Raw genomic sequence first — 22,194 nt, 5'->3', positions numbered from 1 at the left:
TATGTTCACCTCCTCTTCCTGGGCCTGCAGCTACAGTACACTCCAATCCTCCCCCCTTAAAGGCAGGTATGGTCAGGTTTCTAAGCCCCAGCCAATGGCATGAAAGTGAAGCCATGATATCTACACCTCAGCCTGCCCCATTGCCACTTCCCAAGCCAGCCCTTCCTGGCCTCCCTTGTCTCCTCAGAAGCCATCTGTACCTGAGAGCTGAAGAGTTCCCACATACCATGGGCCCCCAAAAACACTGTTAATGGGGGCAACTGGAATATTCATCTGTGACTCATAAGCCAAAAGAATGTCATTTTTGTTTGAAAAACATTTGTTTTGTATATTTGTCCCAATGAACTGAATCTCATTAACACCTTCACATCGCTAACTTAGTCAATTCACTAGCACAATTTCTTCTCAGTCAGGAGGCGTGTCCTTGTGCAAATCTGATAGCAAACTCACCCACACTGGGGCGACCCAATAACTGAAGCTGTGCCCAAATGCTGGATGAACTTACAGTGCCCCACAGAGGAGTAAATGCCAACAAACACCCTTATCAGAAGAATTCCAGACTCTACTGTGAAATGGATGAGAGTAGGTTACAAAATCCAAGTGTGCACACATGTTCTTATATGTGTACACATATACAGCCAACAAAAAAAAAACCTCTTTCATATTTTCCTAAATGATTTGGGATTTTTACCATCAGCATAAAACTATACAGCAAGCCACTTGGTGACGAATGAAAACAGGCAGCCTATTCATAAACAGTTTAACGTTCACTATGTTACAGGAAAGGGACACAGCTTCTGAGACCTTCAAAAGAGTAAGACTTCAGATGGGACTCAGGAGCCCTCACCCTGGGCAGATGCATGGCAGTGTGGAGGTCAAAGTGGAAATGAGGAAGTCTCCATGGCTTGTCTACAAAAGATGACTCTCCAGGTAGAACAAACCTCGCCTGCAAATCAGAGTCCCTGTGAGGCAGAGATAAGCCCTGATTCCCTTGTGGTCATTTATATATATGATCATAGGTGTAGTAATAGGTGCAGCGGGGCTGCATGCCCAGCACCCTGGCCACCTGGCTAGCTTATACCCCGAAATAATTACACAGACACTGTATTCATTTAAACACTGCTTGACCCTTTAGCTCTAGCCCTTACTGGCTAATTCTGATATCCCGATCAACCCATCTCTAATAATCTGTGAGCACCGGTCTTACCGGGAAAGATTCTAGCCTATGTCCATCCTGGGTCGGAGCTTCATTGTGTGTGCCTCAGAGAGCAGAGCTATCACGTCTACCCAGGAGAGAGGAGCATGGCGTCTCTGCTCCAGAGTGCAGAGCTGTCAAGTCTGAGCTCACTTCCTCTTCCTCCCAGCATTCTGTTCTGTTCACTCCTCCCACCTATGTTTTAACCTATGAGGGCCAGCCAAGCAGTTTCTTTATTGCTTAACCAATAAAATCAACAGATTGATATGACACTCCCACATCACATAGGCATTAAATTCCAGAGATTAACCACAGGGGGCTTCCAACAGTCAGAGAACACAAGTGGGCATCTGTGCCGAGAAGCCAAAGGAACCCATCCATATAGAAATCCCAGGTTATGGCTGCTATTTCTCCAGCAGGCTTAACCGAGGTTTTGTACAGCTCCCTTACCATGGCTTCTAATAGTCCAACTTCTGCTATAATGGAAGATGCTATCTGCCCTTCTTGGGAATAATTCTGCTCTTAATTTAGAGTTAACTATAGAGTTGTCTATTTCTTGACTTTAAAGTTATACATAAAATAAGGATTGTTACAGATGAAATGGGAAGTTTGACTTCAGCCTATTGTCTTAGGGTTTCTGTTGCTGTAAACAGACACTGTGACCACGGCAACTCTTCTAAAGGAAAATGTTTAATTGAGAAGGCAGTTTACAGTTTCAAAGGATCAGTCTATTATCATCATGGCGGGGAGCATGGCAGTGTACAGGCAGACCAGGCAGACGTGGTCCTGGAGAAGAAGCTGCTACATATTGATCCACAGGCAACAGGAAGTAGACTGAGATACCAGACATGTCTTGAGCATGTATGAGACCTCAAAGTCCACCTCCACAGTGACACATTTCCTTCAACAAGATCATACCTAGTCCAACAAAGCCACACCTCCCAGTAATGCCATTCCCTATGAGATTATGGGGGCCAATGACAGTCAAACTACCACACCTATTTTCTTCAAGTGTGTTTGCATGCATGTGTGAGTGTGTGCATGCATGCATGCATGCATGAATGTGTGGTGCATATACTTGTTTGTGTGGGTGTGTATACATGCCTGCTGTAGGCCAGAGGTCAACATCAAGTGTTTTCCTCAATTATTTTCCACCTTATTGTTTGAAACAGGACCTCTCTCTCATTGAACCTGGAGCTTCCTGGTTCAAGAAGGCTGCCTGGCCAGCAAGCCCCCAGAATCTGCCCGTCTCTGCCACTCTAGCACTGGGCTTCTAGGGACGAACACTGTCTAATGGGAGGTCCAATCTCAGGTCCTCTTGCTTGCATGACAAACAATCAACTGAGCCAGCCGCTTACCCAATCACCTTCCTTAAAGTTTTTATCTCTCCTCAACATCCCCCACCCCAGCCTGGTACCTGGATATCTGTTGATAATGCACCCACTGCCATATTTTACCAAGCTCTATTCTAGAAAACAGATGTGCATTAAACAGATAAGATCAATGACTTCAAACTCTCTGGCCCCCTAAATGAACTCATCAAAAGACACACAGTACAATACCAACTACCTGTAGACACTCCACAACAGTCTAGTGGTATTGATTTTATGCTGATTCCTCAAAACTTCAATCATTATTTTTCTCATCATCAAACTGTCACTTGAGGGGAGAAAATTGAGTTGTGAGAGATTTAAGAAATTATCTTGAGCCTAAAACTGTAGCCACCCTTAACATGTCAGAGTAAGGGAGAGGGGAAAAAGCATGGTGTGGTCTCTGTCTGGGCGTGGGCTATAGCATCATTCCAATTTCCCAGACATAGCAGTCTGTAGACAGGGGCATTAGCACTTCCGATGTGTATATAATTTAAGGCTCACACTTTATAGTTTCTCAGGGGCAGGGGAGACACAAGGTCTGTCTGTATAGTGCCGGCTGACTTTGAACTCACAATCTTCCTGCCCAGAGTCAAGTACAATAGGAGTCCTAGCTACTCTGAAGACTGAATCAAGAAGACTACTTAGCCTCAAATGTTTGGGGTAATATGGGCAATAGTGTGGCTTGGAAGGTTCCTCACAAGCTTTGTGTTTAGTTATATGTTTGCAACACTTGATTCCCACCTTGGTGGTGATCTTCGGGAAATTTGTGGGACCACTAGAAGATGGGACCCAGCTAGGAGAAGTGGTTCACTTTAGGTAAGGTCACTTTACAGCCCTTTCTTGGTTCCAGCCCTTTCTCTGTCTGCTTCCTGAGCCACTGAGATGCGAGCAGTTGTCTCGTGTTCCCACTGCCATAGAGATGCCCGCTGCCAGCTTCCCCCACCTGATAGACTATATCTCCTCTATCCTCCAGCATCCCTTAAGCTGTGTTTGTCCAATATTCTGTCACATCAATAGGAAAAAAGAGCTTATATAGCAATAGAACACATTGTAAGATCACTGCTCAAAACAACATGTACTCTCTCACATGCAGAACCCATGCTTAAATATAAATCCTCATATATCAATATAGATGCATGATACAAAAGGAGAAGTATTTTTCTGGAGGCCGTTTTTATCATCACTTGTGTTCCTAGGCTAAGTATATTCTACTCCTGAGCCAGAGTGGCTTGGAAATCCCCAAAGAAAGTGAGAAATAAACATCCCCCTGTATCACAAGGGCTAAGTTGTGAGTCAGCTGGAGTCTTGGTGATTTTATCCTTATCAGACATGTGCTGTTTTATTTGTTCAGCCTGCAATTTCCAGAGTGTGATCTGGAAGCCAGGAGAGGCATTTGGATGATAAGTCATAGCCCGTGGTTTGTAAACAAAGATGAAAGGTGCTGGGGATATAGCTCAGTGGTAGAGTGCTTGGGGGTGATAGGTCCAGCCCCCAATACTAAAGAAGAAAAAAAGCAATATTGCATATTTGACAATATTGCATATTTGACAATATTGCAGTTAGTCATACCCACTGCCTGATCTCAAGTCTCACGTTACATATGACTCCAGTGACCACTTTCATCCACGTATGCTGTGGCCTCCAGTAACCTCACTATGGACTTTCCCAACATGCCTTCAGTCAGGAACCAAAATCTCTCGGCATCTTGGAACTCCAGATGGCACCTGAGGGGTTAAGCCGTAGTGATTTGGGTCGTTTCCTGGGCCTATTGTGGCACACAGCATCGCATCATGGAAGGAGGAGATCAAGGGTTCTTCGTGATGGACAGGAGGCAGACAAAAGGCCAGAATAGGAAATACTGCCAGGGAACTCAGGAAAATCAAGGGACAGTACTGGAGGAGGAAAGACAAAGGTCACATTGTCTCTCTTATACAGAATTGGACTTCTTAAGTACACCTGGACTTCTGCAGAGATGCCCATGTGGCGTGGAAGCAGGAGGGGCTGTTTGCAGAGAAGGGAGAGGGTAACGAGAGAAGCTGAAAGGGTCACAAGAGGGTCGCCGAGGGGAACTCTACACAAAGCACAGCGCTATATAACCATGACGGTTACACCATGATGCCTGTTAGTTCACACAACGCTATAAAATTAACTTTAGACGGCAATACACAGACATGAATTTCACTAGAAATTACCAGAACAGCTGTCTCTCCAGGTTTAGACACACTTCCCTTTACGGGCCATGAAAATGCAAAGGTTACCCTGGCTGTTTTCTTTATTTTTGTCGTTTCTTTTCTTCTCTCCTTCATTATGTCCCTCATTCAACTTATTTTCTCCAGGTGTCTCAGGAGGGTCTCGAGTTAGCTGACAGGTCCTCTTAGGACAGCCCTGTGTCACCTGACCCTGAGTTTTGGGCAGCTACAAGAGCGCCTATGTGTGCGCACACACGCTCAGTCACACCCAGAGTGCTACAGACTTCCTGACATTCAGAGAAAAAGCAGTACTAACACAAAAGCACGCCCATGAAAATCAAAGTTAAAACTCAAAGGAGAGCCTGGGCAAGACCTAGCGAAGATATCCAGAACAGCCCTGCTCCAGCATAAGCCACTGGGCCCTACCTGTCCGTGGCTCTACCGTTATTTACAAGCCAGCCAAACTCTTGTCAAGCACCTGTGTCTGAAGCGTGGACTCCGGCATGTGAAAGCATTGTATTAATTGATCTCAGCAGTACAGAACGAGCTTAAAGGGCTTACCTGCCTGTCCCCGGAGGTGCTGGCTCGTGGCGGACGACAGCTTACAGCAGACCATTAGCACACAGGCCATGAGCAGCCAGGGTGACAGCGGCAGCCTCCATTTAGCACAGACTCTCATCCTGGGGAGAAACAAGGCCCCAGTCGTGAGGGTGAGATAGGCCAAGCTCTTTGGCCCACCCCGCGCAGGGAAACAGAGAGGAGCCAGTGAAGGACCTCAACGGTCAAGGACCTCGAGGTGTGACTCCATCCTCGCTCCCCCAAGGAAACTATAAACCTGGCAAGCTTCAATTTGCACCAACCACAGACTCTGCTTTCAACAAATGCATTTCATAACTAAGAGTCCTCTGAGTTAACACCATGCCTGGGTGAGAGTCTGCTTAGGAATCTCCAAGTAACAGTGAAAGTTGCCCTGATAAAACATGGGGTCATATTCTCTCGTATCTCAAAACAGAGAACAAAGAACCATTTTCAAAGTGAGTACACAGGCTCTCTGGGTCTGAATAAACCCAAAAGAATGTGCATATGTGACCCAAAAACTTGGGGTTCTTAGTCTGTATAGTAAGACCCTCTGGGCCAGATGTGATACACAGTTCATTATACAAATCATGGACTCAGGTGGGAAAACAGGCCAGTATAAAAAATGCATCAGGTTTGGTAACTCACACCTTAATTTCAGGACCCAAGAGCATCACTGAGTTCAAAGTCATCATTGACTATTTAATGAGTTCAAGCTAGGCTTAACTATGGAACAAATAGAAATAAAAATAAATTACTCTCGTATGCATGGAGAGTATCGAGAGTTCCCTAAGATAATTCCTCTCACATTGGTTATATCCTCTATTCTAAAACAAAAATAAGCAAACAAAAGGACCAGCCGGGGCTAAAAAGATGGCTCAGTAGCGATGCCACTAGCTGTGCAAGATGAGGACCTGAACTGGTCCCTCAGCACCCAAGAAAAAAGGCAAATGTGCTACACATACACCTGCAACCCCAATGTTGAGAAGGGGGCAGATCTTGTAGGCTCCCTGGGGCTCGCTGGCTGCCAGCCTATAATAGAGAACATCCAGTGTCTTCCCTCTGCTTGTATGTACACAGACACACATACTTGCACATTCGTGAGCACATGTACCACAACAGCACACCTATACATACACACCACACACACATATACTCTCTCTCTTTTTCTCTCTCACTCACAAGGATAAAGGACTATCAAAATGCTCTATTCGGACTTCCTACTTTATATCTTCCTAACTATTGTAAGGAAATTAAATTTGATTTACTTTTTCTACTTTGACTTTTAAAATGACCTTTTAAAAAGGTGTGTATATGTGTGTGTGCATGTCATGCATATGTGTGGGAGGGGTGGGTAGGAGAGAGAGAGAGAGAGAGAGAGAGAGAGAGAGAGAGAGAGAGAGAGAGAGATGTGTGAGTACAGATCCCCTCGAACTGGAACTGCAGGCAGTTGTGAGCTCCTATGCATGTACTAGAAACTAAACTCAGGTCCCATGCAAGATTAGATGATGTGGGATTCCCCTCTGTATGCTGTGAATATGTTTTACTACCATTGGTTAATAAAGAAGCTACTTTGGCCTATGGCAAGGCAGAATATAGCGAGGTGGGAAATCCAAGCAGAGATAGAGGAGGAAGAATGCGGAGTCAGAGAGACTTCACATAGCAGCCGAAAGAGAAAGATGCCAAAATATTACTAGTGAGCCACAGCCTTGTGGCAATACTTAAGTCAATAAAAATGGGTTAATTTAAGGTGTAAGAGCAAACTAGAAACATGCCTGAGCCATTGGTCAAACACTGTCGTAATTTATATAGTTTCTGTGTGGTTATCCGGGTCTGGGAAGCAGGGAAATGAAAGCATGGTCTCTGTTTACAAGGCTTCTCTCTCCAGCCTCTCAGCTGACTTATACAGCAAAAGTCAAAACACCTGATATGTGCTCACTAATTTAGGCCTGGCACATGTCTCATAGTATCTGCTATCACAGTGGACCAAGGAAGCCTTCTTTATGCACCATCCTGCCTTAGAACTCTGCCAATTGATTCCCAGATACCTGAAACATTATTGTTCCGGTCCCTCCCAAGAATCAGGGCAGCATTTGCCTACAACCTGCACACCTGCTACATAATGTCACCCATCCTGTACAAGGGCATACCCCCTATACAAGCATGCACCTCCTATATAAACTCACACCTCCTAACCACACACTTTTGTACACGTGCACCCGTCCTCTGTAACAAGCAGCGCACCTCGTCTATAACCGCGCTCCCCCATACAGGCACACACCTCCTATAGACACACATATCTTCTGTATAACCTCTCTGCGGTACCTCCCCTATAGCCTCACATCTCCTCTGTATCCTCACCTCCATATACACCAGCACGCCTCCCCTACACGCTCGCCACTCTTGTATAATCTCACACTGCCTCCAGTACTGCATACCTCCTGTGTAGCCACAGACCCCCTCTTCAGCACAAACCCGTACACCTCCTACATTATCCCACTCCTGTATAACTGCAACCTTCTACATGGACTCATACTTCCTGTCCACTTTAAAAATCATCTCTAGATTACTTGTGATTCCCCAAATGACATCAAAGCTACAGCCATCGCTGCCTTTCTGCGATGTCTGAGAAATACTGAAAAGAAAAATGTCTGTATACATTGACACAGATAGAGTTCTTTACAGATATCTGTGATCGGCAGGTGATCAGTCTGAGAAGGCAGAGTTCATGGTAATAGTGGGACCTGTGAAGATCATAGCCACTCTTGGGCAGAGGCAAAACCTGGCAGGTGGGATTGGATTACCATTTGGGTAACACTCAGAGGGAGTCAAAGGAAAATCCCTCAAGGATGCCAGCTGGCAGCTGACCCAGAGATGTCTGCCAAGAGCCACATATCAGTCCCAGGAGCCCCAGCAAGCACTTCCAGGCACAGGTTCTAGCCCAGCACTCTCCCTCAGTCTTTCATATTTCGGTCGGATGCATCATTTAAAAAAGATGTCGCATTGCTCATGGATCTGCGACCAAGTCTGCCTTTGAAGCAGCCAGGCCAAGATGAGACTCTCAGATCATCTCTGAAGACGTCCAAGTTAAAGGTGACACATAGCATTGACTTCTCGCCCTTTCAAACTGTTGCCAAGCCCCTAGGAGCTGCTAAGTGAGCTCATTTGTTCTGTGGTCATAGGGAACTAAACTCCACTCTGCAGATATGTTCAAGTGTTTTCTGTTTGAATCACTAATTACTACAAATTAAAAAAAAACAACAAGGAACTTGATCCTGCCTGCAATTGTTTTGTTTGTTTATATAATTTCTTTTTTATTATTATTATTGAGACTCTCACACGTAGCCTGGGCTGGCCTTGAATCCAAAGAGATCCACCTGTCTTTGCCTCTGCCCCATCTGTACTATTCTTAAGACAAACTGGTTGTCCACATATAAAATGTGCAGACTGAAGACCAGAATCCACTTCCTTGAAAAATTCCTGCTGGAACTCTGAGGAACAGCTTTTCCAGGAAATGGCAGCTGCCTAGAGATGGGTCTCCATGCCCCCCACCCCCCACCTACACTGGCTAGTTCCTGAGGTCCTGCTAACCCAGCTTACAGTCCTCTGGATCTCACCCTAGAATAAGAGGAAAATGCCTTTGAAACAATTAGATCGGTGGCAGCTGTGCAGTTAACAGTTGGAACTTAAACTGCTCTGTACGAGAGAGAATATTCCACCGAAAGTTGATCAAGGTGTTGCAGTTGGTAGAGTTCCTGCCTAGCATACACAAAGCCCAGGGTTTGGTTTCCAGCATCATGTAAAACTAGGCTTGATGGTGCAACCCTGTTAGCCTAGCACTGGGGAAGTGAAGGCGCAAGGGTCTGAAGTCTTCTATCATCCTTAGCTAAATAGTAAGTCCAAGGCCATCCTGAGTTACAAAAGACACCGTCTCGACAACAACGAGAAGATCAAATGTGAAATTTTCATTCTCTTTGCTTCTCCTAAGGTTTACATAATTGATAAACCACAGCATCTCAAATCGGCATGAGGCCCACATAGTGGTTTCTTTGAAACCTTTCAAGCTGCTCCAGGGCTTAGCCCCCCTTTAGGCATGTGCTCTGAGGCAGAGGACAGGGACCTTGTGTTCTCATGCAGACCCTCTAAGGCAGTGAGGGGCCAAGCTTCTCTCCATGAAAAGAGTGCCGAGGACTTCTGAAGCAAATGACTAAACTTACCAGCTGACATTAAGTCAAAACTAGGAGCTCGGTTCCTGGAAGTTAGGAGTCTGGCATGGGTCTTTTGGTCATTGCTGGAGGCCTGAGAACCTCATAGTCCCGGGTTCAATTCCCCACCACTCTTGGACCAGGAAAGGAAGGTCCTCAGCTAGAGGCCCAACCAGAAAATCAGTCCCTGGGATACTGGAAAGCGTGTCCTTGGCCTTTGTTTTTGAGATCGCCATGTTATAATGCTGACCAGGAGCTTTCTTAGGCCCTAAAGGTTTGATGGGTGGAGTCTCCCAGCCCTGTCTCGGTCATAACTATTCTTCCAAAGAAATCACAGTCCCATTTTAGGGTTCACCTGAATAACTCAGTTGGGTGGAGGACAAGCACATGCTATCAAACTCCAGGTCAATTATCTAAGATCTTAATTACATCTGCAAAACCCTTTACCTTTGCCCTGTGCTTAGAACCTATTCAAAGAGGTGACCCCCGTTAACCATGGTACCTCCCACATTCAAGAGGGGGCTGTATCAACCTGGCTTCCCAAAGTCTGGATGCCGGGCTGCTCTGATCATCTGCCCAGCGTCTCTGATCTAGCACATGTGTAACTAGTCCCCTGGGTTCACTGCCCTCTGCCTCACACTATCCTGAATGATTTCTATTTTCCTGTTGAATCCAAAAAAGTCCCCCAAATGAGAAGACCCAGAAGAGACATTCCAAATCCTACGCCGGGGTCCCTCGGCCAGGTCCTTGCAGGAACCCGTTCTAGATACCAGGTTCCTCTGCTCCTAAACAAGTGTTTGCTAAACAATAGCTGGGAGTGCCAGGTATGGCCCCACAGGCCTCTCATCAGCACTGGGGAAGCAGAGGCAGGCAGTTCGTTCTCTGTGAGCTCAGGGCCAGCCTGGTCTACAGAGTGAGACACTCTTCCCATATCACCCCCACCCCCCGCCCAAAGATGCTGTGGTTCCATACAGAAATGCCAGGGCTGGACAGCGAGGTAGGCAGGAGAGATACTCAGACATAATTCTGTGCCTCCTCTTCTCCCCCTGGAATGTGCCAGAGGATTTTGCACATTAAAATGACTTCATTTCAAAGACAGTGCTAAAATGAAAAGAATGACAGCTCTCCTGTTTTTTCCTTCAAGATACGATTTCTCTGTGTAATAGTCCTGACTGTCTGGGAACTTGTTCTGTAGACCAGGCTGGCCTCAAACTCAGAGACTGATCTTCCTGCCTCCACTTCCTGAGTGCTAGTATTAAATGTGAGCACCACCACCACCTCCCAGCTTGACCATTATCCAAATTTCTAAATGTATTTTTAAAGGCTTCCAGAAAACTTCATCAACTCTCGACTACTTGGTAGCTACTAAAACCAATTTAACTATTTCACCTTAGAGAGTTCACAAGGTATGGTTCCAGTCAAACACAGTTATTCCAGAATGTTCTGCAGAGTGGCTGCAAATCCTTCGTAGCTGAGACCAACCATATCGGCAGCTCCCAAAAACTGCGTCAGCTTAGAAAACCTGTTTTTAAAAGACACAGAAAGAAGAGGGATCAATTAGCATTCAATGTGTCTGGGAGTAAAATAGCACTTTCTACCATGACGTCTGCAGCAGACACATGAATGAACAAACTCTTCCTCGTTGGTAATGTTAGCCAAGGGGCACTGAGGACTCAATGCTAGTTCACACTATAGACAATTTTATGTTTGTTTTTGTAAGTAAGTAAGTGTATTGGTATTTCTGTAGATATATAAGCAGTTATGTGTTTCATGCATTGTGTGCACACATGTAAGCTGGTATATGTGCATGTGTAAATGCATATAAGTAGGCATGAATGCATGTAAGCACTCATGCATACATTTGCATGCACATGTGTGGTAGGTGTGTTGGAATGTATGTATATCTGTAGGGGAAGCCCAGGCCAAGGGGGCGTGTTCGCCTCGGACGTATAAATCTGGCGGGTGTGAGTCCCCTGGGTCCCCTTTGTACTTCCGGTTTCGTCACTGGATCCCTGGTGTTGTAATCTATTTCTTCATTAAAGTTTACCATTTCATATTAAGCTAGCCTGGTTATTACGCTGCATCATATATCCACATGGATGTGTAGACAGAAGTTTCTGTCCCTCCTGTTCCCGAAGCCACTTACGAAATAACCACTCTGAGGCTTAATATTAATTACATACTGTTTGGCCTATTAGCTCAAGCTTATTATTAACTAGCTCTTACAACTGAAATTAACCCATAATTCTTATCTATGCTCAGCTACATGGCTTGGTACTTTTCTCAGTGCAGCATTCTCATCTTGCTTTCTCTGTATCTGGGTGGCGACTGCAGACAGAGCCTTTCCTCTTTCTAGAATTCTCCTAGTCTGGTTGCCATGCCTATAGTTCTGCCTGGCTACTGGAAAATCAGCATTTTATTAAACCAATGTAAGTAGCAAATCTTTACAGGGCACAAGAGCATTGTCCCACAGAACTTCCCCCTTTCTTCTCTTCTCAAAACAAGAACTCTGAATCTCATCTCCTTTGTTTAGCTTTTTTCCTGACCATTGTCCATAACGACTAGTAACCAACGCTCTAAACAAAGACAAACATCCAAAATCCATTTTTTTAAATGTGGGAGCAGTTTTCTAGGTACCAAGCTTTGTGGGAGCTGCATGCAAGTGGGGCTGGGGGTAAGATGCAGGACCTCCAGAAGCACAGGAAGCTACGTGGCACCGTGGGAAGACTTGTAGGTGCTTCATGGGGTGGCAGCAAGGATGGGCGCAGCAGGAGAGGAAGCTAAACCAGACCGGATAGCTGCTAGGGCGCTAGCACTTCTCCCAAACCGAGGTGGCTAGGTTTGGGTTCCAATTACCAATCCCAGCTCTGGCTTGGGCTGGTGTCTAAAATGCCTCAGGAAAACAGCTTTTTTGTAAATTCATGCCCTATGTTGGGTGCAAAGGAGGCATGATTAATACAATTTCAGGGACAGAAATTGGGGTTCAACCTGAAGATTGAAAAAAGCAAAACAACCAGCCACTGGCTCTTACCTATACCTCAGTCTGAAATGGTGAACCTGCCTCTAGGAATCTCAGAATAAGACTAAGACTGAGAGCTGCCTCCTCCCATTTTATAATCCTCTCTAGTTCTGGTATTGAAGGTACGCACCACTGGGATTAAAGGCCTCCACCACCTGCTTTCTAAGGTAACTATTATGACTATGGGGATTAAAGGTGTGTGTTACCACTGCCTGGTCTGTAAGGCTGACTAGTGGGGCTGTTTTGCTTTCTGATCTTCAGGCAAGCTTTATTTATTAAAATACAAATGAAATACCACTACACGGATACACAGGACAACCTCAGGTGTTGTTCCTTGGGTGTCATCTTTTTTTGTTTTTTAGACAAGGTCTCTCACTGGCCTGGAAGCCCCTGAGTAGGTAAGACTGGCTGGCCAGCAAAACCCCAAGAATACATCTCTCTCCACCTCCCCAAAGCTAGGATTACAAGCACCATGTTACCACATTTATTCATGAAGTGGGAGGAATGAGACAGGGTTTCTCTGTGTAGCTTTGTCTGTACTGGAATTTGCTCTCTAGACCAGGCTGACCTCGAACTTACAGAGATGCTCCTGCCTCTGCCTCCTGAGTGCAGGGATTAAAAGTGTGTGCCACCATCACCCAGAAAATCTTTTTTATTTTTGTAGAATGGGTTCCAGGGATCCATTTCAAGTCCTTCTAAGTCAATTGAGCAATCCCCCTAGCCCTACACAATACAGATTTAAAACAGAAATTGTTTTCAGCAAGACAGCAATTTAATGTTTGACAGAGGGACCCAAATCATTTAAGATACACGGTTTCACAGTCCTCATCTCACTGACCATGGAATGAAAAGGAAGTTTGAGACAATCAGTCCTGAAGAGTATACAGTCTACTAAAGCTCACAGAACAGGTCAGTCTTTCTAAAGATCTGAATCCCTAGATCTGGATGACTGACACCTGGGATAACACTAGACTATCTTCAAGGCTCCTTTTTGAAAAAATGTTTATGGGAGACATGCAGGAAAGATCTTTTCAACATAACTCGTTGTACCAAATTATAAAGAATTCAAGTAAGTCCGTAGTTGGCACTCAAATACACCAGAGCTTTTCCAAGTAATGGAACCAAGGAGAGAGAGAGAGAGAGAGAGAGAGAGAGAGAGAGAGAGAGAGAGAGAGAGAGAGCTGAATGATCTAAGCACCAGAAAAAGCCCAGTGGTCAGTGCTTTGCGAGCATGCACGAAGCCCTGGGTTCAGTCTCCAGCACTACATAAAATAAAAAGGACAACCCTAACCCAAAGCATCTGAAAAACAAAATAGACCCTAGAATGTGCATTCAGCCTTGTACATAGCTGCGGGAAATATACCCCTCCCCAAGGAACAGAGAAAAACAGTCACCTGCACTAAAATACTGGCAAACCGAATCCAAGAACACATTAGAAAAATTATCCATTATGATCAAGTAGGCTTCATCCCAGAGATGCAGGGCTGGTTCAACATACGAAAATCTATCAATGTAATCCATCATATAAATAAACTGAAAGAAAAAAACCATACGATCATTTCATTAGATGCTGAAAAAGCATTTGACAAAATTCAACATCCCTTTATGATAAAAGTCTTGGAGAGATTAGGGATACAAGGGTCATACCTAAATATAATAAAAGCTATATACAGCAAGCCGACAGCTAACATCAAATTAAACAAAGAGAAACTCAAAGCCATCCCACTAAACTCAGGAACACGACAAGGCTGTCCACTCTCGCCATACCTCTTCAATATAGTGCTTGAAGTTCTAGCAATAGCAATAAGACAACATAATGGGATCAAGGGGATTCGAATTGGAAAGGAAGAAGTTAAACTTTCATTATTTGCAGATGATATGATAGTGTACATAAGCAACCCCCAAAACTCCACCAAAGAACTTTTACAGCTGATAAACATCTTTAATAATGTGGCAGGATACAAGATCAACTACAAAAAATCAGTCGCCCTCTTTTACACAAAGGATATGGAAGCAGAGAGGGAAATCAGAGAAGCTTCACCTTTCACCATAGCCACAAACAGCATAAAATATCTTGGGGTAACTCTAACTAAGGAAGTGAAAGATCTATTTGACAAAAACTTTAAGGCATTGAAGAAAGAAATTGAAGAGGATACCAGAAAATGGAAGGACCTCCCTTGCTCTTGGATTGGGAGGATCAACATAGTAAAAATGGCAATTCTACCAAAGGCAATTTATAGATTCAATGCAATCCCCATCAAGGTCCCATCAAAATTCTTCACAGATCTTGAGAGGACAATAATCAACTTTATATGGAAAAACAAAAAACCCAGGATAGCCAAAACAATCTTATACAATAAAGGATTGTCTGGAGGCATTACCATCCCTGACTTCAAACTCTATTACAGAGCTACAGTAATGAAAACAGTGTGGTACTGGCATAAAAACAGAGAAGTCGACCAATGGAATAGTATAGAAGATCCGAATTTTAACCCACAAACCTATGATCACCTCATTTTCGATAAAGGAGCTAAAAGTATACAATGGAAGAAAGAAAGCATCTTCAACAAATGGTGCTGGCACAACTGGATGTCAACCTGTAGAAGAATGAAAATAGACCCATATCTATCACCATGCACAAAACTCAAGTCCAAATGGATTAAAGACCTCAATATCAGTCCGAACACACTGAACCTGATAGAAGAGAAAGTGGGAAGTACCCTACAACAGATGGGCACAGGAGATCACTTCCTATGTATAACCCCAGCAGCACAGACATTAAGGGCAACATTGAATAAATGGGACCTACTAAAACTGAGAAGCTTCTGTAAAGCAAAGGACACTGTCACTAAGACAAAAAGGCAACCTACTGACTGGGAGAAAATCTTCACCAACCCCGCAACAGACAAAGGTCTGATCTCCAAAATATATAGAGAACTCAAGAAACTAGACTTTAAAATGCTAATTAACCCAAATAAAAAATGGGGCACTGAACTGAACAGAGAATTCTCAACAGAAGAAGTTCAAATGGCCAAAAGACACTTAAGGTCATGCTCAACCTCCTTAGCAATCAGGGAAATGCAAATCAAAACAACTTTGAGATATCATCTTACACCTGTCAGAATGGCTAAAGTCAAAAACTCCAATGATAGCCTTTGCTGGAGAGGCTGTGGAGGAAGGGGTACCCTCATCCATTGCTGGTGGGAACGCAATCTTGTGCAACCACTTTGGAAATCAGTGTTTCGGTTTCTCAGGAAATTCGGGATCAACCTACCCCTGGACCCAGCAATACCACTTTTGGGAATATACCCAAGAGATGCCCTATCATATGACAAAAGCATTTGTTCAACTATGTTCATAGCAGTATTATTTGTAATAGCCAGAACCTGGAAACAACCTAGATGCCCTTCAATGGAAGAATGGATGAAGAAAGTGTGGAATATCTACACATTAGAGTACTATGCAGCTGTAAAAAACGATGACTTCTTGAATTTTGCATGCAAATGGATGGAAATAGAAAACACAATCCTGAGTGAGGTAACCCAGACCCAAAAAGATGAACATGGGATGTACTCACTCATAATTGGTTTCTAGCCATAAATAAGGGACACAGAGTCTACAATTGGTGAACCTAAAGAAGCTAAATAAGAAGGTGAACCCAAGGAAAAACATATAGTTATCCTCTTGGCTATGGGAAGTAGACAAAATTGCCGGGGAGTAAATTGGGATCTTGGGGGTGGGGTGGGATGGGGGTAAGGGGAGATGGGAAGAGAAAAGGAAGAAGGGGAGGATGGGGGGAACTTGGGGAAACAGGATGATTGGGATAAAGGAAGGTTGGATAGGGGAGTACGGAAGCACAATTCTTAGTTAAGGGAGCCACCTTAGGGTTGGCAAGAGACTTGAACCTAGAGTGGCTCCCAGGAGTTCAAGGCGATGTCCCCAGTTAGTCCCTTGGGCAGCTGAGGATAGGGAACCTGAAATGACCCTATCCTACACCAATACTGATGAATATCTTGCATATCACCATAGAACCTTCATCTGGTGATGGATGGAGATAGAGACAGAGACCCACACTGGAGCACTGGACTGAGCTCCCAAGGTCCCAATGAGGAGCAGAAGGAGGGAGAAGATGAGCAAGGAAGTCAGGACCACGAGGAGTGTACCCACCCACTGAGACAGTGGGGCTGATCTATTGGGAGCTCACCAAGGCCAGCTGGACTGTGACTGAAAAAGCATGGGATAAAACCGGACTCTCTGAACATGGCAAACAATGAGGGCTGATGAGAAGCCAAGGACAATGGCACGGGGTTTTGATCCTACTTCATGTTCTGGCTTTGTGGGAGCCTAGCCAGTTTGGATGTTCACCTTCCTAGATATGGACGGAGGGGGGAGGACCTTGGACTTTCCACAAGGCAGGGAACCCTGACTGCTCTTTGGAATGGAGAGGGAGGGGGAGAGGAGTGGGGGGAGGGGGAGAAGGGTGGGAGGAAGGGGAGGGAAATGGGAGGCTGGGAGGAGGCAGAAACTTTTTTTTCCTTTTCTCAAAAAAAAAAACTAATGGTTAGGGTCCATAATAAATATAGTATTGCAAATATCAAAATGGTTTTTGAAATGCTGCCTCACTATTTTGTGATCCTCATGAATCTTTTACAAATGCACTGGTAGGCCTAAGGGAGATTGTTTTTCTTCTTTAGATAATTCAAAAGTAATTCCCCAGTTTGATGAGAAAGACTTTCAGGTGATGAACTTCAAGGCCAACCCCTTTGAGGGTCATGGGAAACAAAGACTGTGCCAGGAACAGCCACTCCACAAAAGGAAAATGTCTTTGAGCGCTGCGTCGATATGAGTTCCTCGGGAAACTCATGTCCCAGGTCCTGCAACTTTATGAAGCATCTTTGCTGTCGTGTCCACCCAAGGGCATGACATGACCTTCTGCTATTGGGAAATAATGCATCACATAAGCCATCAGAGCCAACCCTTCACATACTGGAAACAAAGGTGACCTTTTCTGGCTAATATTTATCTTGTTTTCTTCACACAGAATGAACCACTGAGTAATCTGTTTTCAAAATTCAAAAAAAAAATAAAAATGTACAGTCGGTGAAGAGACTCACATTAGCATAGTTCACATGCCAGACAAGGTACCTGGAGTTCAATTTTACACAAGGCGACTCATCCATCAGGTCAGATTGCATGGCACAGCCCCCAAGCATCCACTAGGGGGCATGCCAACTGTGACACCCTTGTTTTTGTAATGCAGGCTGGGCTCAGACTCAGGATTGAGCCAAGGATCACCTTTAACTTCTGATCCTCCTGCCTCCACACCCCCAGCAGATACAAACAAGTCAGTTTTATGTGGTCCTAGAGACCAAATCCAGAGTTTCAGCTCTTGCTAAATAAACACTCCACCAAATGAGCTACCCCACCCTGCAGTAGGCACCACCATTGCCATCAGTCAGCTTCAAAACTCACTTATTTTTAAAGAGTTTTCAGAATTCTCAGTGATGAAAAACACTGCCCACATTGAGGTTATGATGTTTTAAAATGTTTTACGGTGCCTGGTCACTCTCAGAGCACTGAAAAGACAGAGACAGCATTTGGATGCTGGGCTGTGCTTCTCATCTCTCACCTGACATGGTGGCATTCGACAGAGACAGGCGTTTCTTTTCTTTTTTTTCCATAAGAGAATGTCTATTCATGTTTCCCAATACTGGGAAACTTTGAGGTTTCCAGGCCAAGGAGACTATTCTTCAGATGTTTAATTTATTTCCGTGTTACACAGCAAAGAATGCTGCCTGCCCTTGATTTCTTATCAAGGAAATAGAGAGGCTGAGCCTCTCTGTTCTCTTGATCTACCTGCCTTCCCTGTTAGTGGGGTGAGCTCCCAGGGGAATGAGTCTCTTGTGCAGCACCGCCTCCAGCACACACACCAATCTCTACCCCAGCCTGAGGTTTTTTTCATTCTGAAAAACCTATGCTGCTGACACGTAGCCGTTCCTGTTTCAGATGGGCAAGCAGAGCGGCCTGACACCTGGATCCGCTCTGAAAAACACCCAGACACTCAGGGGTTGGGGCATTTGGCTTTTCCTAAGAAAATTATCTAGACCGTAAGGACCAGCACTCGCCCACCCAAAGAAAGAGTAAGAATTATTCTGAGTAAAGAGGAAGATGTGTTATACACTGGATATCGAGCGAGGAAAATGGAGTCCTCATCATTCCCAGGATGAGCTATGAGCAACCAAACAGACACAAGGGCACTACTTGGAAAATTATAAAATCTGAACAGAGGATGTAATGTTGAATAGACATTCTAGCTCCTTATTTTGATCATATTGCAGTTTTTAAAATGTCTTTCCTATTGAAAAATATACTCAGAAATATTAAAGAATAAAGGGATAAATATCTCCAACTCATTCATTCAAATGGATCCATGGAAAAGAAAGAAAAAAAGACAAAGAGGTGGATACATGCAGGAGGGGGGAGGGAGGATCTGAGAGAAGATGAAAAGGGAGGAATGAATGAATGGGTGAATGAATGGGTGAATGAATGGGTGAATGAATGAATGAATGAATGAATGAATGGCAAGTACAAAGCAATGGGAAAAGGTGGCGGTGGGTTGGGGGAGCGTACATGGGAATGCTTTGAACTATTTGTTCAATCACCTATTGTCAGAAACATCAAAATAAGTTTCACGGTGGAAAGGCGGCCACTTCTCAGATATGTTAAAGAGGCTTGACACCATCGTCTTCCCAAGCCAGAAGAGTTCATAGCTTGAACACTGCGCTTGATCCTCCAAATCCCAAAGGAGACCTGCCTGTTTTATTATTTAAAACTCTTTCTGGGCCAAGGCAAAGGCCCAGGGCAAAGGCACTTGCTGCCAAGCCTGATAACCTGAGTTTGAAACATGGAACACACACAGAGGAAGAAGAGAACTGGATTTTCCTCTGTGGTACATGAATACATGCATACATACATACATACATACCCCACACATACACAATATGTAGATATATATGTAAATATATATAGAGAGATATGAACTCCAGGCCAGCCTGGGTTATGTAGATATGGATAGAGATAGAGATAGAGATGATAGAGATAGAGATAGAGATGATAGAGAATGTGTGGGCATCAATCAATCAATCAATAGAACAACAGAATAGCACTTGATGAAATAAATAGCTTATACAGATAGGAATAGTAAAATATCTATGTCCATAGTACCAGTACTGAAGCAATGGAGACAGGAGGATCGTGAGCTCAAGGACAGCCTCACCACACAGTGAACTCTAGGGTCAGCCTGGGCTACATGGCAGTTTATCTCTCCCATTCATGACTCCTGCCCCAGCCAAAGAGAAAAGAAAGAGTCTTACACAGAAACTACTATAGACCAAATACCCAAATGTTGCATTAAGCATTTTAAAATATTAACCCCCACTGGATATAATGGTGTGCATCTTATTCCAGCCACTTGGCAGGATAAGACTGGAGGATCCAAGATTCCGGGCAAGCTTGGACTATATAAGACTCTATTAAAACAGAATTAGAATGGACTTGGGGCCAATTTAGTGGTAGATTCTTTTCTTAGCATGAATAAGGCCCTTCATTCAATCCTCTGTACCGTGAAACAAGCTAATGAATGGATAAGCATTCATTTAAAATTTGGGCTTTTTTCTAACCCCTTATGGCCTGGACAGGACCAGAAACTTGTCCAATGTCACTCAGCTAGGAAGCATGTGATCTAAGATTCCCTCTTAGCCATCAGGCACCACAATACCAAATGTCCGAAATCTACTAGATTTCTCATTACTAGATTACTAATACATTCCCAAAACATGTACAGCTCTTCCCATGTATTTAAAGTACACTGAAAATCAAGACGATTTTCCTTGGCATCTGAAGACACCGACCTACAACCTCTGGGACACGGCGGTCTGCTGAGACAGAATGACTTCATCAGCAGACCCTGGATTGGCTCTACATGTTCGTTCTGTCTTTTCTTAAAAAGTTATTGGAAGACAGTGGGTCAGGTGAAACAACAAATTCACTAAGAGGTAGCTAGTCCCACATTCCAAGTGAAGGTGAAATCTGTAAGAAGGTTGTGAGGGTCTGAGCCACAGTTTTATCAAAGGTGTGAAAGCAGCTGCATCTCTGATCAGAACTCTGGGACATTTCATGGGAAACACACCAGAGCTGAGTGGCATGTATGAAGACCATATTACTTCTGCTGGCTTCTGTGAAGGAATCCAACACCCAAACAAAGCATAAATAAATAAAGGAACAGAAAGATTATTTTTTTCCTATGCACACATTTATAATTATTACCTGACACAGTCCCATTGAGACGCACTTTTGCAAGCATCTAGCAAGGCAGAATCTGGCTTAGTTACAAGTAAACAGTCCGAGTTGCCTCTCCTGCTGGCCACTGGTGGGGAAGGTCTCCAAGGGCCTCTTGCATCAGCACCAGAGTGGTGAGGACACAGTCGTTAGCTGTTTACAGATTCACCACCAGATCCGCTCCGACCTCCAGGGCTAGTATCTACTGGGATAGCTGGGCGGCTTCTATTCACAGCCCTTGGGTACCAGGTGCCAGGCAGAACAGTGCTAGCTGCCATGGTTAAGATGTTGCAGAGTCTCCAAGCGTGCTAAATCATTTTTCCGCACTTGTTCCCACTCAAGACAGAGGGTGATGGAGGTGGAAAAGTAGTTCACAAATACACAACCTCATTTTGGGAAGCCCAAAGGGGTCTTACGAGTGGAAGTGGAGAGGAAAAGGCAGTCCTGTGGTGCCCGCCTCACCAACAACTACCAGAGACTTTGGAAGAGAACCTACCTACACAGAAGGACACGCCAGGTCTCCAATCAAAAATAGGAAGGATGTTTCCAGTTCCACTTGTGTAAAAAAGAAAAGAACTGCATTGAGCGTCATTGCTCATTTGCAGCCAGCTTTTCCATGTTAGAATACACGGCCAATGGTACCTTTCTCTGGCAAATTAATTCTGAAAAAAGACGAGGAATAATAAAGTCCTTAGGCTAAAGCAAGTGCTGAGGAAGGATACAGGCGACTGGTGTGTTTTTACCGGTGTATCGCGAGCGGTATCGCATGGCTGACTCCTCCACCAAGCTCTCATTTATGACCACCGCATGCTGCAGGGAATGACTTCCCCATTAGGGTGCGGGCATCAGCTACACTAAAGTAGCCTACTCGTCTGCCAATGTGTGGTAGATGCATGCCACAAATTGTCTTTTTATGGCTTCCTTCAGAACATCAATGAAGAATTTACTACTGATCATTTTACAACATGCTAAAGTACATTGTAAATGAGCCATTAAAGACAGTAACTGTGTCTATTAAAAATTAAAGAATTTTATAAATGGCATTTTAATTTCACATCTTATCGATACCTTCTGTTCTGAATGATGGGGTAGAGTTCTCGAAGAAGGCTCTAATTGGCGCTGAATTAACTAATTAAATATACATGTCCTGCCCCTGGATGGCTTGCACTCTAATTTTATTAAGACCTGAGAAATTCCTTCTAGCTACAGCGTCCTCATCTCCACCAAGTGGCATCCCTTTCTAAGGCAGACAGCACCAAACCCTTCATTTTCTTCATTGAGAAAACACCATTCGGGCTTC

At 44.3% G+C, this 22,194-nt stretch overlaps 1 protein-coding gene across 1 annotated transcript in view; it reads right to left on the bottom strand.

The window, feature by feature from the left end:
• The window catches only part of Tafa4 (TAFA chemokine like family member 4), a 212,181-nt gene that overhangs the window by 152,903 nt on the left and 37,084 nt on the right, over window positions 1-22,194 (bottom strand). The window contains exons 2-3 of the mRNA XM_075982001.1: window positions 10,928-11,060; window positions 5,319-5,437 (exon numbers count right to left, since the gene is read on the bottom strand). Of these exons, the coding sequence (XP_075838116.1) occupies window positions 5,319-5,436 (118 nt within the window). The 5' untranslated portion in view covers window position 5,437; window positions 10,928-11,060. The remainder of the gene's footprint in view (window positions 1-5,318; window positions 5,438-10,927; window positions 11,061-22,194) is intronic.

Source organism: Microtus pennsylvanicus, chromosome 8 (assembly GCF_037038515.1).
Source record: "Microtus pennsylvanicus isolate mMicPen1 chromosome 8, mMicPen1.hap1, whole genome shotgun sequence".
In the NCBI taxonomy this organism is placed as follows: Eukaryota; Metazoa; Chordata; class Mammalia; order Rodentia; family Cricetidae; genus Microtus; species Microtus pennsylvanicus.
The sequence above is the reverse complement of the archived record's forward strand: the minus strand, read 5'-3'. Positions and strand labels throughout refer to the sequence as shown.